Below are 17,242 nucleotides of genomic sequence, written 5' to 3' on the forward strand. Positions count from 1 at the left end.
TGACTGATGTATGTGGTAACTGTACTGGGCCATAAAACCAACTTTCAGGCAAAATCTGAGGTCGAGTTTCATTGCCACTGCAAGGCTGAACTGTGGGGACTCCCATGATTTCTGTAGCATCCCATCCAGAACAGCATGGGAAGGCAACACCAAAGGCTCAGATGGAACATCCAAGATCTTCAGAATGTCAAAGACATAGTCCATGAGTCCAGCAATTTCCTTACTTAAGTATTTAAGTTCCCATCTTTTTTATGAACTTTGAATAGGAGAGGTCCTCTGGTGGGGACAAGGGCTGCAGTGGTTCTTGTAGTTCTTCTGAAGGTAATCCTGTAGAAAGAGGACAGCGATAATGGTGGGGAGTCCAGGGAGGGTGGAAGGCTCAGCTCCTCATTTCTAAACAGGCGAGTTGTCAGAGGCCATGCATGTTGGACTGTGTTTTAGCAAAGATGATCTCTGTCATGGGCAAGTATCAGGGTGCACTTCAAAAATTGGAGGGGGCACCTGAGGATGCAGGGTTGAGAACAGATCCTTTTGATCTTATTCATAGCCTGTTCTGATTTTGCATGTGGAGACAATGGTGGAGCTACTGGTAGGGGAATCCTGTACTTCACTGGGGAATCCCTTGACCTTTGGTAGATTCTTGGAAGTGGAACTGCTGCTTTAAGAAACTAACCTGGAGGTGAATGGAACGGCCTAAGCTGTAATGATTCTATAATTTTATGTTTTCTGGCAGACAGTTCAGATAATCCGGGACAGATTTAGAGATCGCTTTGGAGATTGTAGATGGGAGTCTAGTTGGCGATAACTGGTAGTGTGAGAAAGTATGTAGGATCGGTTCTATATCTCTCGTGTGCGCCTACTGCATACATTTGGTGGAATGTCTTGGCGGTATCAATTCACCAGTTGGTGATTGTTGTTTGCAAGAGACCATTCGTTTTGGTGAAGGCTCAAGGACTATGCCTCGTGTCGACTCCCTTGGGCCAATGCTGTTTTCGTATACGAGGCACGTCGGTTGGCCATATGCTCTCCGATGCAGTGTGCCACGGTGTGTTGTGGCTTCACTTGCTATTTCTTAGCATGACGTCCATTGAAGAGTTGTGTTGGGGGAATGTCTCCTTTTGACGTGTTACTTTGTACTGAATCAGTCTTTGACATGTCGTGGTGTGTCACCCTGCAATGCGTTGAGATGCATCTGTGAGTTGCTGCTCCAAGGGACATTGTCTCAATGCATCACATCATGATGCATCTTGTGTCAATGTTTCGAGTCGCAAAGCATCATTCAACGCACATGCAATGGTACATGTGTAGGTTTAGTATGTTTGTGTTTATTCTGAAGCATTAGTATGTGGTTTTTGGGTGTGCTGATCCATGGGTTTTGCCTTTTTGATCGAGACTGTATCCAGGTCTTCCAATGATACCCTTATCTGTTTCCCTGCATTATGCCTCTCTGGTCCTAGAGAAAAGTGCACTGAGTGGCATGGTGACTGTGCATAACTGCTTGTTACCAAACTTACCCCATCTCCCAGAGCTTGGCTATTTTTGCTGCTCTAAGGCATCGGGCTCTCAGCGACATTCTACCACAATCGCGTGGTCTAGCGGATTGTGCTCCAACAGTTGTGTTGGTCAGTTGCGGATAATATGCATCTGCTCTGACAGTATGTGAATCCTGGCACCTTAGACATCTTTGTGGGTTCACTTTCGCGAGAAAAGTTGAAGAAAAAGACTGAGGAGAGGAGAAGTCCTGCGTCTGCACCGACGTGTAGATGAAAAAAAAAAAAGACTGAGGTGTCCTCAGCGGGACAATCGCACGGAACAGCCATGCATGAGCAGAGCAATAGCTCTGCTACTAGAAGATTCCAACCTGAGCCATCAGGTCACCCAAGAAAGCATGGCTAATGCTGCCTGCTTATCAACAGAAAAAAAAAAGTTAGACATGCACAAGAGAGGAAAAGGCTACAAAATATCCAAGCACTTGGATATACCAGTGAGCAGTGGATCAATTGTGAGGAAATGGAAGCTGCATCATACTACCCAAACACTGTCTAGTCAAAGCTGTCCCTCAAAACTCGGCATCTAAGGAGACAACTTGTGAAGGAAGCTACAGAGGGGGCCAGCAATCACTTTCAAGGAGCTACAGAGTTCAGTGGCTGAGACTAGTGTGAAGGTGCACCAGTCAACCATATCAAGAGCTCTGCATACAACTGGCCTGCATGGGAGGGTGGCTAGAAAGAAACTATTACTGAAGAAAACCACATCAAAGCACGTCTGGATTTGTTAAAAAGCATCAGAGTGACCCAACCAAAATATGGATAAGGTTTTGTGGTCAGATGAGACAAAAATGGAGCTTTAGCCAAAATTATACACTATGTGGCACAAACCTAACACTGCCCATTCCTCAGCAAACACCATCCCAACAGTAAAGTATGTGGGTGGCAGCATCATGTGAAGATGCTTTTCCTCAGTGGGGACTGGGCATCTTGTTGAAATTGAAGGACAGATGGATGGTGTAACATAGGGAGATACTGCAAGACAACCTGCTCCAGTCTTCTAAAAAACTAACTTGGGAGAAAATTCATCTTCCAGCAGGATAATCCCAGCAAAGGCCAAAGCAACACAGGAGTGGTTGAACAAAAAGGTGATGTCCTCCTACCAGCAGGGGGCATAGGAGAGCAGCAGAAAACAGCAGCAGCTCCTGCTTTCCACTCTGCTGACTCTCCTCTGCAACAGAAACAGCACGGGGTCCTTTAGTTTCATGAAACTGCTAACCCCATGCAGTTAAGATTGCAGAGGGAAGCTGGAAAGGAGGAAGAGTCAGCACTCATACAGAAATCTATGTGCAGGCTTACCAAGGATTGGGGTTAGGATGAGGAAAGAGAAGGTGAATGTCACTGGGTGTAAGGGAGAATGAAGGGAAGGTGATTATTCTTCATGGGGATGGGAAGGAGATGTGAAGGGAAAGGGAAGATGATGATGCCAGGGACTGATGTTGAAGGAAGACACCAGGAGCTGGAGGGAAAAAGAAAAGCTGATGACAAGGGATGAGGGAGATGGAAGATTATGAAGATGCTGGTAGGGGAGAGGAGTGGAGAGAGGGAAGGTAATGCGAGGGGGGTGAGGGAAAAGGTAAGTGATGCCAGGGCATGGAAGGAAAGAGAAGGTGATTGGCATGGGGGGGGGGGGGGAAGGAACAGGGAAGGGCGAGGGATGTTGCCAGGGAAGGATAGAAAGGGAAAGATGTCCGCAAGTGAAGGCAGATGGGTAGAGGGAAAGGGAAGCTGATGATGCCAGAGAGAGGAGAAGATGGGGGAGAGAGAGGATGAGGCCAGGAAACGAGGAAGAAGGGTAGAAAGGGAAGGTAGTGATGTAAACAGGAATGAGGAGGTGAAGAGAAGGTAATGATGCAAGCAGGGAAGTAGAAGAAGTGGTTGGAGTGGGAAGGTGATGAGGGGGGATGACACTGGAGGGGGAGAGAGAGAGAGAGAAAGGGAAGGTGATGATGCCAGGGGCTGGGGGAGAGGGAAGGTAATGCCAGACCGTGGAGGAGAGGGGGTAGAGAAGAAGGAATGATGGAAGGAGAGGTGCAGAAGAAAGGGAGGGAGAGGTGGTGATGCCAGGGGCTGGGGGAAAAAGGTAGAGGGAAAGGGAAGGTAATCATAATTCTGGGGGCAAGGAGAACAGATGGAGGGAGAAAGGTGATGATTGGGAAGAGAAGAGATGGAGGGAGAGGGAAGAATGACGACAAGGGATGGGGGAGAAGGACAGGAACAATATGATGTGAGGGGAGAGGGATGATGATGCTGGAGGGGTGGGGAAAGGGAGAAGGTGATGCCAGTGGGCTGGAGGTAGAGAAGGGAAGAGAAGTGTGATGGTACTAAGGAAAAGGGGGGAGAGAGAGAAGGTGATGCCAGTGGGATGGGGGGACCAAGAAGGTGTAATACGACAGTAAACAGACAGGAATCAGATGTTCTACACATTTCTAAACATACTGCTCCTGCTGAAGCAGGCTTGGGGCTCTACAGTATTCACACACAGGCAGAACTGAAAAAACACTAGAATATACTTAAGCCATTTGTATTTCATTTCACCGAGTTTATCAAGTAGGCTTCATTTGTTTTTCTATGCTTCCCTTGAACCATAACTTCCACGCCAATCAACATGGAGTCTATAGTACCAAACTATTCCATTTGTCATCACAACAGTTCATTGACAGCTATACTTCAACATGATAGGATTACAAAAGCTGAACAGCATCTTGCAATGCTGTACTTCAACTAGAAACTTCCCCTCTCATTACAAGCTGGATAGGCTTCCCTACTCATATTTGAAAAGTGAAAAGCAGCAATTCCTCCATTTGGTGTGTTTAGTGAAGATGTGATCAAGTTCTTCTTTAGCATTCTTAAAACAAAAAGCTTTCTGCATACTAGACCATTTGCAGAAAAACAGAATACTGGCAGAAGCAGCATGAGAAAAGCATCTAGGATACAGCCAGCACCTTCCAGGTGGCAGCAGACAGGCTGATTCTGATTTCTCTCACCATCTCTATGTATATTAACAGCATGGGCAAAAATGCAATTAAAATCTGAGACAAGGTGAACTTAAATAGTGGCTCAGTGTGGAAGACTGAAAATAAGTTATTCAATATCATTGTGCCCTCCAGCCAGAGGCAAATCTTCCTGTCCATAGGCAAGTTATGAATTATGCCACTTTTCTTGGCAGCCAGATCACAATCTAAATCTAGATTAATTTTCTATGCAAATCAGTTTAATAGTCTGAATCCATTTCCTGCTGGACAGAATATCTGACCACACCACAAAACTTCCACTTTCTGCTGCAGGTTAGACTTGAGCTGCACTAGAACCACAGGAATGAAATACAATAGACTGTGTAACCTTGGGCAAGTAACTCAGCCTCTGGGGCCCACTTGAAAGCAAGACACTTGTCTTAATTTGGCTATTTACTCACATTTTAGATGTACTGAATTAAGGAAGAACTACTAAAATTAATTTAATAAGTACTAGTTTATAGAAAAGAATATGGCCTGAAATGTGAGACATCTCATAGCCTGCACAAATTCTGCTATAAGGCAAGTTTGGTTAATCAATTCACTATTTCTTGAAAGCAGCCATGATTCTCATCTCCCTATGGGTATCTTTGACTGAGGATGTGTACAACATGCTGTAAATTTCTAGAAAATCTGGATATCAAACTTCTGTGCTGGGCTTCATCTATGTGAGAGAACTGCCAGCCTGCTTGTCCTCTGAGAAGACAGCAGTTTATCCACCAACAGTATTAAAAAAACAAAAAACCCACAACTGTACAATACACGTTACACATTGTAAGTTAATTGAGAACTGATGCCTGAAGACTGGGCATGTGATATCTGCAAACATTTTGCAAGACAGACTCACAGGTGTTTGAAGATAGCAGTTCAGTCAATTGTGGGCCACATTACCATGTTTGACATTAAATGTAGAAGTCTTCTAGAGCTTTCTAGAAAGGCCTAAAAGGCTTTTGCTGCTCTTGTGCTAGAGCTCTCATGCTATATCCCTGTTGCTTGACTCAGTTCTACTAACAGTTTAGACTAGAGGAAGAGCAATACTGAAGGGAAGGTGGGAGCAACTAACTGGTAGGGATGTGCATTCATTTCATATGTTTCCCATTACATTTCAATTAGATGTGCATTCGTTTCATACGTTTCATATTACATGCTTGTATAGGAAACGGATGAAACGAATGCACTGGTGAACTGCTATCTTTGAAGAAAACCTGTTACGAATAAGCAATTTCACTTTCTCTAACAAGCTGGCTCATCCAGTCACACAAATAGAATTTCCTAGCTAAGAGCTGTCCAAAAAAAAAACTGGGGGAAAAGCCACCACCAGCAATAGGCAGTATTTATTTTTAAACAATCTTTTTTCAGTTTTATTTTTCTTTTCTCCCCTTTTATAAAATTTAAGGTCCTATGAAGAACGGAATTGGTTCTACACCTTCAAAAAGGTCATGGAGAACAGCCAGTCTAAACCTACTACTCTGCCAGGAGACTTGAGACAATGGGATCCAAGCGTACAGACTCAACTCCATGTCAGAGCCCTGCGTATCTCCTCAATGGAGGTAGACAGATGGGCGACTGATGTTGCCATTGCTAAAGTTATGGTCTTGACATACCTCCTCGGAGGTCAGACCTGTATGGGCATAACTTATCCAATTATAAATAATGCATGCTGTCACAGTACTCTTAGACCAGGCTTATTAGAATCTAAAGAAATAAAAAGTTGAGTAGACTGTCTATGGGCTTTTCTCAACTATAGACAGAAGGAAAACATCTTGCAGTCCAGGAAACTGCAAGTCTTTTCTCCTTGTGAAGATGCAGCCTAGGGATAACATGCAGGATGGAGAATTAACTGATTAAAGTAGTAACAAGAAACTGGAATGTATGTAGAGTACTGCTCTTATGATGAAATATGGCATAAGAGATAAGCCACTAGGCCTGGAGATCAAAAGTTGAAATGACCATCACAAAAAAAAGTGACCTTCCAGCTCAAAAGTAGGTTTTCATCAGCTAAGAATCTTGTTGCTAAAATCTGCATTGGTATCAGAGAAACTGAGCAGATTTCTGCAAGATCAGAGGAGGAATAGACCACATGAAAGGTACAAAGCTGCCCCCATACCCAAGTTGGTAGGTGAAAAACAGGTGTGACAAAATGCAAATACTCTACCAGACCCAAGATCCGCAACTGTAGTGAGAGTCAGATTATTAAATACCTTTTGGAATACCCACTGCTTAAGGACAGCCCCTGCACAATGCAGGATCTGGTGGAGGCAACTCAGTCACTAAAATGTGCTGTAAATTGAAAGAAATGACTAGTGGTTGGGTATGAGAAGAATCAGCTGATTAAGAACCAAGCTGATGTCCTATGACAGAGGGTGACTTCATGCAAGGATTCAACTGAAACAAGCCCTGCTTACATCTGACAATTAGAGATTATATAGAAAATGTGTTTCCTTCTATACACTGGTGATAAGTGTCACTTGCACTGAGGTGAACTAAGCTGGTTTTGAGGATACACTCAAAGATGTAGAACAGGGGTGGCCACCTCCAGTCCTCAGGAGACAAAAACAGTCCTGGTTTTCAGACTATGCATAATGAATATGCACAAGAGATTTCCATGCACTGCCTCTCCACTGTATGCAAGCCTCATGGATATTCATTAAGGATAGCTTGAAAACCAGACCTATCTACAATTCATGAGGACTGGAGTTGGCCATCTCTGATGTAGGAGATATTCAAGAAAGCTGTGCAAGACTAGAGAGGGAATACAGGGCTGTGTCCTCACAAGATAGTAACTTCTTCCATTTAAAGCCATATGACCTAGTAAGATTCCCTTCTGGAAGCCAAAATAACTTCACATGGCTTTTCAGACAGAACAAGAAACATTAGTATGTACCCCCCCCCCAACATCCAGGCTTTGAAGACTGGAAATGTTCCCGCCTCCTGAGGGATCAGGAGTACCAAGTTCCTAACTTAATCAGTTTCTTCAGGGCATGTTCCATAGCAGAAGAAATCTAACCCCAGTCTCAGCCAAAAAAGGTGTGCATCATAACTCCCTGATCAAGTGTTTTATGGGTTTTGTTAGCAAGTGCCCTAAAAGGTATGCATTGAAGTCCTGTCTGCCTATTCCTCCCTGCTTGGCTAGAAAGAACATAACTACTTCATTGTCTGAAGGATAAGTTGTTGGTCACCTGATTTCAGAGCTGCCCATAGCTCCAGCAGATTAATGTGAAACCATTTATCCTGAACAGAACAGGGATCCTAGGTATAACCCTTATAAGTTACTTTGAACTTGGGCTGGGAAGGCTATCTAAATTTGATGAGCAAAAGTTTTACAGGGTAAGCCCCAAGAGCCATCAGAATGGGAAACCCACCAATTCAGCATATCAGAGTTGATGACAGATCAACTCCAATTTCTGAAACACATGATTCCATAAGAATGTCCGAGTCTGCTGGGCTTGTCTCATGTGGAAACGTGCGATGGGAGTAACAAGTTGCTGAAACCATGAGGCCCAACATTCTAAATATGGACAAACTGCTGCCTGCTGACCTGGACTTACTCCTACTGGGGCCACTGTATCATTGGCCTTGTTAGCAGGAAGATAAGCCATGACCAGTCATGCCTAGCAGTGCCCCTATAAACGCCAACTGTAGCATCACAAATTTTATTTAGGGTGGTTGATCAACCATAGTGAGTACAGCCTTGGATGGTTCTCTGCATGGATTCATTTGCTACTACCTGAAATTTGCTCGATTAGCCAACTTCCAAGTATGGGAACACATGCACCCCCAGCTTACATAAGAATACAAGACACTGAAAACCCAAGAGGTTTATGCTAGGCCGAAAAGTAAAAAAAAAAAAAATCCACCAATGCCAAAGTGGTGTTTCCCTACTACAAATCATAGCTGTTTCCTATGACTTGGCTGTATCCAAGTAAAGGCCTCCTGAAAAATTTAGAAAATGCAGCCCACCTTTGTTTAGGATAAGCACACAACCTAGAGCAGTCTAACATTTTTCCTTTCAAGAATTTAACAGCCCTGTCTAGAATGGAATGCAGCTTTTTTTTTTTTTTTTTAAAACACAGCATCTGGATGAAAATCCCTATCACTTTTTTCACTGTGAGAGATTTAGGCACTCTGGCCTGCAAGAGGGAGGATATTTCTGATCTGAATAGATCCTTGTGTTATGTGCGCATTAGTGGGCTAGCTAAAGGAATTTCCAATAAATGTAATCTGTAAACCAGCTAAGGTTATAATAACCAAAAGACCCCAGTTGCCCCTCAAAAGGGGCCTCCAAGATAAGAGATCAGAACTATCTGCCTGGATTTAGTCAAAAACTCATCCTTGGCTTTGACTGGGTAATATGAGGATTAAAACATGTTTGCAATGGTGAGGGCTTAAGCACCGTCTAAGGTGTGTGAGGCCTGGAAAAAGCTATTTCCTAGGTCAGAGGTGGACAATTCCAGTCCTCAAACCACTTTTTTGGATAACTAATGAATATGCATGAAAGATTTGCACACAGACAGAATGCATGAAAATCTCATACATATCCTGAAAACCCAGTTTTCAGCCCCCGAGGACCAAACTGCCCACCCTTATTTTAGGCAGACTTACTATGGAACCCCAAAATATAGGTTGTGATTTGGAAGTGGTACTAGATAGGGTAGTATTCTGATAAAGTTTCTTCTCCACTAACGGCTATTAATCAAGTTTACTTAGGGAATAGCCACTGCTATTAATTGCATCAGTAGCATGGGATCTTCTTAGTGTTTGGGTAATTGCCAGGTTCTTGTGGCCTGGTTTGGCCTCTGTTGGAAACAGGATGCTGGGCTTGATGGACCCTTGGTCTGACCTAGCATGGCAATTTCTTATGTTCTTATCCAAAAGATCCAGAGTTTGAAAATCACAGCTTAGGGACACCAAGGCACAAGTTCTTCTTATGGCAGATTTGACTACAGTACTGATATGATAATTAGAGTCTACTTAAACCCTCAAATGCTTTGTCATTTTTCCACCTTCTTTCCAACAGAGGTCTTCCACGTCTTGTGTGTATCCTGAAAGAGGGTGGGAGTTGCCACCAACTCTTTACGAAACATCTAGGTACTTGAAGACCAAGATGATGTTCCCTAGGATCACCCTCAACCTGCAACTCGAAAAGGCAAAGCCTTAATTTTCTGAACAAAATCTAGGCAGGTAGGATATTCAAGAAATGACCTGTTCCCTGCTTGTAGCAGATAGGACCCTGAAGAGAGGTCTGTTCCTCTTTAGAACAGAACTCATCTGACAAACAGGGCAATACGGCTCTCCAGACTCCAACTCAGTAGTAGTCTCCTTGGGCATCAGGACAATGTCTAGGAGAAAATGATTCCTACTTTGAACCCACTCAGCACAGAAACACTATGCCAAACCAGTCACTGACATACTGCACCAGAAGTGGATTGTGTGACACCAAAAGCCACCGAAGTTCCCAACACTAGAACCTCAACATGCTCAACATGTCTCCTCCATTTCCACCTCAAACATATGACCACAAGGAACAGACATCCTCCATGGCTAACTAACTCAGAGTTGAAGGTTGTGGATTGCATCTCTGGATAACAGTACCATAGCATCTGAACCCTGAAGGCAGAGCAGACCTCTAGATTCAGCCCCTATGGATAGTACAAAGCCTCTGCATCTCCATGCTCAACATGTTAGAAAGGTATGCCAATATGCCAGAGTCTCCACTTAGTACTAACATGCTCTGGGCTTAAGTGTCCAGGGGCCCTGGTCTTCAATCAAGCAATTACAAAGGCAAAAAAAACTGTTAGAAAAGTAAACAAAAGAAAAACAAATAAGAAACCAATCTGGTTATCAAAGGACATGGCTGATGAACACTTTTTGCCTTTATTTTAAGAAATATAAAGGATCCCAGAAAGAGGTAAAACTGAGGGAGATGAAGAAAGAAATCAAGAAAGCAAACAGTCAGGCAGAGAAAGGACTGCCAAAGAGGTAAAGCGAGGTGACAAAACATTTTCAGATATAAACAGAGAAAGGAGAAAGGTCCGAATTGGTATAGTGAAACTGAAAGGTGACAAAGATCAATGTGTGGAGAGAGACGAAGAAATGGCCGAAATATTAAATACTGCAGTTTGGTGTTCACTAAAGAAGACCCTGGATAAGGACCCCCGCTAGTTGACAAGCCTGTGAATGGGGTGGAGTAGAGAAACTATTTACAGAAGAGAATGTATGGGAAGAGCTAGGAAAACAAAGTAGACAAGGCCATGGGGCCGGATGAGGTACATCCCAGGATACTGAGGGAGCTCAGATGTGCTGGCAGATCCACTAAAAGACCTGTTCAATAGATCCCTGGTAATGGGAGTGGTGCCACAAGATTGGAGAAGAGCGGTTATGGTCCCGCTCCACAAGAGTGGGAGCAGAGAGGAGGCTGGAAATTACAGGTCGGTTAGGCTCACCTCAGTGGTGAGGAAATTAATAGAGAATCTGTTGAAGGAAAAGATAGTGGACTCGTAAACAAAATGAGAAGCTTGGGAGTGGGTGCCAAGGTAGTAGCTTGGATTGCAAACTGGTTGACTGACAGGAGACAGCATGTAATGGTAAATGGAACCTACTCTGAAGAAAGAACTTTAGAGTGCCACAGGGATCCGTTTTGGGACTGGTTCTGTTAAGTATCTTTGTGAGCGACCTGGAGGAAGGGATAGAAGGTAAAGTTTGTCTATTTGCGGATGATACAAAGATCTGCAGCAGAGTGGACATGCCTGAAGGAGTAGAGAGAATGAAAAGTGATTTAAGAAAGCTTGAATAGTGGTCAAGGATTTGGCAGATGGGATTCAATGCCAAGAAATGCAGAGTCATAGATATTGAGTGCGTCAGTCCAAAAGAGTTGTATGTGATGGGCGGTGAAAGACTAATTCACATGAACTGGGAGAGGGACCTTGGTGTGATAATGTCTGATGATCTGAAGACAGCAAAGCAATGTGACAAGGCGATAGCTAAAGCAAAAAGAATGCTGGGCTGCACAGAGGAGAATAACCAGTAAAGGGGAAAAAAAAAAGAAGGTAATAATGCTCTTGTACAGGTCCTTGATGAGGCCTCACCTGGAATACTATGTTCAATACTGGTGCCCGTACCTCAAAAAGGATAGACAGGATAGCTGCAGTCTAAAGAAGAGTGACCAAAATGGTGAGGGGTCAGCATTGGGAAAGCTTATGAGGAGAGGCTGAAGGATCTGAAGATGTACACCCTGGAAAAAAGGAAGTACAGGGGAGATACAGACCTTCAGATACCTGAAAGGTTTTAAGGATGCATGATTGTCAAACCTTTTCTGTTGGAAAGAAATCAATAGAACTAGAGGTCATGAAATGAAACTCCAGGGAGGATAACTCAGAACCAATGTCAGGAAATATTTCTTCTTGGAGAGGGTGGTGAAAGCTTGGAATGCCCTTCCTCCAGAGGAGGTGAAGACGAAAACAGTGAAGGAATTCAAAGGGGCATGGGATAAATACTGTGGATCCCTAAAGGCTAGAGGATGGAAATAAAGAAAAGATTACATGGGAGTAACTGGGGGGTAACTTGCTGGTTTGGCAGTTGCTACTCTTAAAAATATCAAGGCTTAATGCAACTCCATAATTGCTCTCTGCTTAAATGGCAGTGGGAAAGGGGGAAATGGATTCAGACAGCAACCAAAGAGGGTCCTGACTTTTACAGTTTGGGGAACAAACAAACATGGAGATAACTTGCTGATGTGGCTTTTACGACCCTTAATCATTAAGCTAGATACTTTTGATGCAGCTCCATCATTGCTCTCTGCTTTCATGGCAAGGGTTAAGGAAAATTGGATTCAAACAGCATCCAAGGGCCCTGACTTTTACGATCTGGGAAACTGATAAACATGAGGGTAACCTGCACAGTGCAGCAGATACTGGCATAAGCTTGCTGGGCAGACTGGGTGGATCAGTTGGTCCTTTTCTGCCATGTTTGTATGTTTCTGTTGGGCGTATCATTTGACTGAGTCACAAGGAAGTTGGTCTCTTTGGTGCAGCCTTATCACCAGTGATCAAGCCTTTAATGCTAACTTCAAGGAGCTGGATTTCTGCTTCTTTGCAAAGTAGGCAAAAAAAAAAAAAAATTGACCTTCCAGTCGCAGACCGCTCTGGGCAAGACATTAACACTGATGCTGCAAACAAATTTTGTGATGATCAATGACTCACATTTTATCTTCACTTGCAACAGAACTAAGTACTGGTCTGTTTCTTTGACATTGAAAGGAAAATTAAAGCCAAACCCCCCCCCCCCCCCCCAAACACTGAGAAATTCCTCCAAGGACAAGACCAAAGTTCAGCAGGGTGGGCTGCTCAGCATAGCCACAATAGAGGGAAAAAATGTTTCCACTGGGTGGTTCTGCCAGCTAAGACATTGGAAAACAATTTGTATTTGCCTAGAAGGGTGGGTACATTCAATGTTTGTTCCATCAACACACTGAATAGCCCCTAAACACTGGCAATCAGAATACATCATATCAATATTTTATCTGTCCCCACTCCCCCTTCCAGCAGCACCTCCTCCCCATTCCCACACCACCTGGGGCTTGGTTTAAACAAATACTGGAGCATGCTCTACCCAAGGTCGATCCTCTCCCTATAGTTTTGTCTAACCTGCTGTGTTCATGTAATCAGTGAAAGGCTTCCATATACTGTACATATAAACTTATCCAATAATTTTTATAGCCATGGGAGGAACCAGGGGTTTTAGGCTGATGCCCAAAGATACAGGCAAAATTTAGCTTGGGAGGGGGGTGGGGAGGACAACAGGGCTGGTGAACAGGAACAAGTCAATCAACCACAAGAAACCAAGAGAAACAGAGGGAAGCTGTGGGGCCACAGCAGTATAGAACTCCTGCACATGAGATTGCTTAATAGTGAATGGGCAATCATGTGGTCCCTGCTGGTCGTTCAGGGAACAAGAATTATTACTACAAGTCTTAGTCACTACAGTGCTATATGAAGAACTGCAGGTACAAATTTTTTTTATTTTTTTTTGAAAGATGATCAATATGTCTAAGTTGTTCCAGGATTTTTTTTTTTTTTTTTTAAAGACATCTTAGTATTTATTTCTGTTTGGTTTTCGACTTAAATATGGTACAAAGACTAATTTCTACCCTTGATATTTTTAATCAAGGCTTTGATGTTGAACGGAATTTACCTTGGTGCTTTTGGATATTTTGGCTGCTTTTGATACTTTGAACAAAGTATTCTTTTATCCTGATGGTCTGAGATTGGGATTTTTAGAACAGTTTTAACAGTCTCACTCATATCTAGCTATTTTCAACAATTCGGATATAATAATTTGACATCAGCTGGTTTCCATTTTCCATAAGGGTTCCTCAAGAATCCTCATCAGCTACACTTTTTAATATATACCTTGGTCTAATATGTAAGTTACTACGTAGACTGAGTCTGTATTTTCAAATGTGTGGACAATATAAAATTCTTTTTTCCAATTATGTCTACATTAAATAATCCCAAGATAAATTTAAATGAAGTTAAATTCTAGTTGTCTAATAGACTGTCTTCTCTATGTTCAGAGCCAATTAAAATTAAGTAAGCAGTCTTCCACATCTTTTCCAGCAAATCTGAAATTTGATTGTTATGAGATCCCAATTGTCAACAAGGTAGAAGATTTAGGGGTGATTTGATTCAATTTTATCTTTCAAAGGCCATAAGGACCATATTTTGTAACTCATTTTTTAAGCTTCAAATACTATATAACAGTGAGTGCCAACCTTTTGAGCTCAGTGTGTCAAAATTCATAAAAAACCCAAGCATAACTCAGGTGGTGTGTCACTTCTGGAAAAATCCATAATTTTGTGATATTTGTAGCTCTAATTAATAACAAAGTTATAATTTTAATATATGTACTGTATTTATTAATAAAGCAAACAAATAATTCTTTACCTTACCTGCTTAGTGATTTTTTGGTGCTGAATTTCATTGGCTAAATCTTCAATTGAAGGTTGGTATTTCGTACACTTCAAGCCCAAGCAAGCGTTACAAACTTCATCTGTCAGTCTGTTTCTTTTATTGGCTCCCATTCATTTTCACACCACTCCCTCCTCATCCCCCAGGCATGCACACATTCATTCTCACACACACAGACCCCCAGGCAGAGTCCCATTCATACACATACCACACACTAAATGCGGACCCCCCTCTCTTTTGCCAGCAACCTCGGAACCTCTCTCATTCCTCTGCTGCCACTGTCACTGCTGCCACATGGCTATTGGGGAGGTGCCGATTGCTGCTACTGACACTGAAGTCCATTCTGCTGCCTCCTCTGTGCAGGCCCTGTGGGCTTCCACTTTCTCCATGCTGATCTCGTACACTGAGATCCGTAGAGAAAGTGCTATTCTTGCACATTCCCAAAGATTTCATGTGCCAATCACTAAAAAGTAATCTATATTTTTTTTTTGCCTTTGCTGTCTGATCTTAGTTTTCTAATTGGTTGGTCACAAGCTTTTTTTTTTCCCACCTTCCCTTTCTTATTTTTTTTGCCAATTCCTTTTATGTTGTCTTTTTTTCTGTTTCTTTTCACTCCATCTTCTTCCCTCAAACACAGTCAGGTTCTCATTCTCACATGCATTTCTCTCTCTCTCTCACACACACACAGGCTCTCACTCTCACATGCTCTCTCATACAATCATTCATACACACAGTCTCTCACTGGCACATGCTGTCTGACACACACACACAGGCTCTCTCTCACATGCTGTCTCTGCAAACATTCAGGTCCTCACTCTCAAACACAATCTCTCAACTCATCTCATACATGCACACAATCTCTCATCTCACACACACACACACACACACACACCCCCTCTACAGACCCTCAGCCTCTCTCTCACCTCTGGGCCTCCTCTTCGCGGGTCGCCGCATGATGGGCCCTGCAGCGGCCCTGATCTTCTCGGGCCGCGGTGACCCTGCTACCGGGCCTCTTCCTCTTCTCGGGCCGCTGTGACTTGGAATTCGCAGTGGCCTGTAAGCACAAGTACTGCTCCTCTTCTGCACGCGCTGATGCTTCACCTCCTTCCTGCCCACGCGGCTCCGGCAACATTTACTTCCGGGGCCGCACAGGCAAGGAGGAGGAGCATCAGCGCGTTTAAATGCGATCAGTTTCTTCAGGCCGTGGTGACGTGAGCCTCACCACGGCCCTGCCCATTGCTGTGCCGAATGAGCCTCCCTGTGCCCGGGGGCATTGGGGAGGGGGGGTGGAGGGGTCCGGAGGGTGGGGGGGTAACTAAAAACCTAATTTTAAAGGGTCGGCGCAGCCGGGAAAAAAAAAATTCCCGATAGTCCATGAAACAAGCAAAAACGTCTCGGCGTGTCACCTCTGACACACGTGTCATAGGTTAGCCATCACTGCTATATAAGCTTAAGCCTTACTTAAATCTGGTTGAAATTTGCACAGTACTCCAAGGCATTAATTTTTTTATCAAACCTGGACTACTGTAATGCAATATACACTGCAAGTAATTCAAAATTCTGCAGCTAGTGTATTAACCAAATCCAATCACTATGACCATATCACTCCAGTATTTTCTTTACAATGGAGAGTGATTTTTAAAATCTTGACTATTATTCACAAAGCAATGAATAGTGAGGCTCTGCAATGCCTCAATAATTAGTACATTATTGAAAATATAATCAGCCTGAAAAGTTTGAGGTAATCAGGACACTGCCTTTTTGATATATAGTCAGCACACAAGACTGATTGAGTCCCATAAAAGATCTGTCATAGGTCCCACTTTATGGAACAGTTTTGCCAACCTCTGAAAGGAGAGCTTTAAATTTTTTTTTTAAGTCTTAAAAACATTTTTTTTACCGAGGCTTTTAAAAAGGTATACAGTAATTTTATTCTGTTTTTTGGAAACAGTTAACATCTGTTCAGTTGTGATGGGCATTGTGATGGTGCGCAATTAGCTTTGTACAGAAGTGTTGATTCCTTGTGTGTTTAAGTTTATATTTTGTTTTATTTTGTGAATTAATTTTGTTTCAATCTTATGAACATGATTCTGTGAGCAGCTTAGATTGTTGGATAATGTAGCATACAGATGTTAAAGAGATGCTTTTGTTTCACTCACACAGATTGCAAGATATTTTGATATAAATGTTAGTCTGAAATCTTGCCTCATCTCTATTAAATCTGCAATAACTAAGTTCAGAATTAGGAATACCCCCATTGGTATGTCAAATAAGCACAAGAGCGTATCAAGCGCCATTAGAAGCCTCTCCTACCTGATCCAATTTTGATCAATCCATTGTGCTGAATGAAGATGGTATCGCAAGTCAGGTTCCCGTGAATTATTGGAGGGTCACAGGAGTGCAGGTAGCTGAAACACATGAAGTGAGCTTTAGGGCATGTGTTCTAAGCAAGGTCCAAAACCAAATATTCATCTGGGATATTGTGAAAACCAGACCTATCAGATTAGCTTGCAGAGCTTTGTTACCCCAAGGTAACAAAGGCCTGTTTGCCTTCAAAGGACTGAAACAGACACCCACTTTAGCATAATTATCCCTTAGTCATAAATGCACACCCTGCTGAATGAGGAACCCAAAACAGAACCTTTCTGAAGTCAAGCAAGGCCTTCACATTTTCCTTCCATTCAGACCAAGTACTGCAGCAGGCTGTGGCTGAGAA

At 43.0% G+C, this 17,242-nt stretch overlaps 1 protein-coding gene across 3 annotated transcripts in view; it reads right to left on the reverse strand.

Moving 5' to 3' along the window:
• NRBP1 (nuclear receptor binding protein 1) overlaps positions 1 to 17,242 on the reverse strand; it is a 276,204-nt gene that overhangs the window by 48,436 nt on the left and 210,526 nt on the right. For all 3 annotated transcript variants that reach the window (XM_029596342.1, XM_029596341.1, XM_029596344.1), the window contains exon 7: positions 16,840 to 16,934. In XM_029596342.1, the coding sequence (XP_029452202.1) occupies positions 16,840 to 16,934 (95 nt within the window). The remainder of the gene's footprint in view (positions 1 to 16,839; positions 16,935 to 17,242) is intronic.

This window comes from Rhinatrema bivittatum, chromosome 3, assembly GCF_901001135.1.
Source record: "Rhinatrema bivittatum chromosome 3, aRhiBiv1.1, whole genome shotgun sequence".
Taxonomy (NCBI): domain Eukaryota; kingdom Metazoa; phylum Chordata; class Amphibia; order Gymnophiona; family Rhinatrematidae; genus Rhinatrema; species Rhinatrema bivittatum.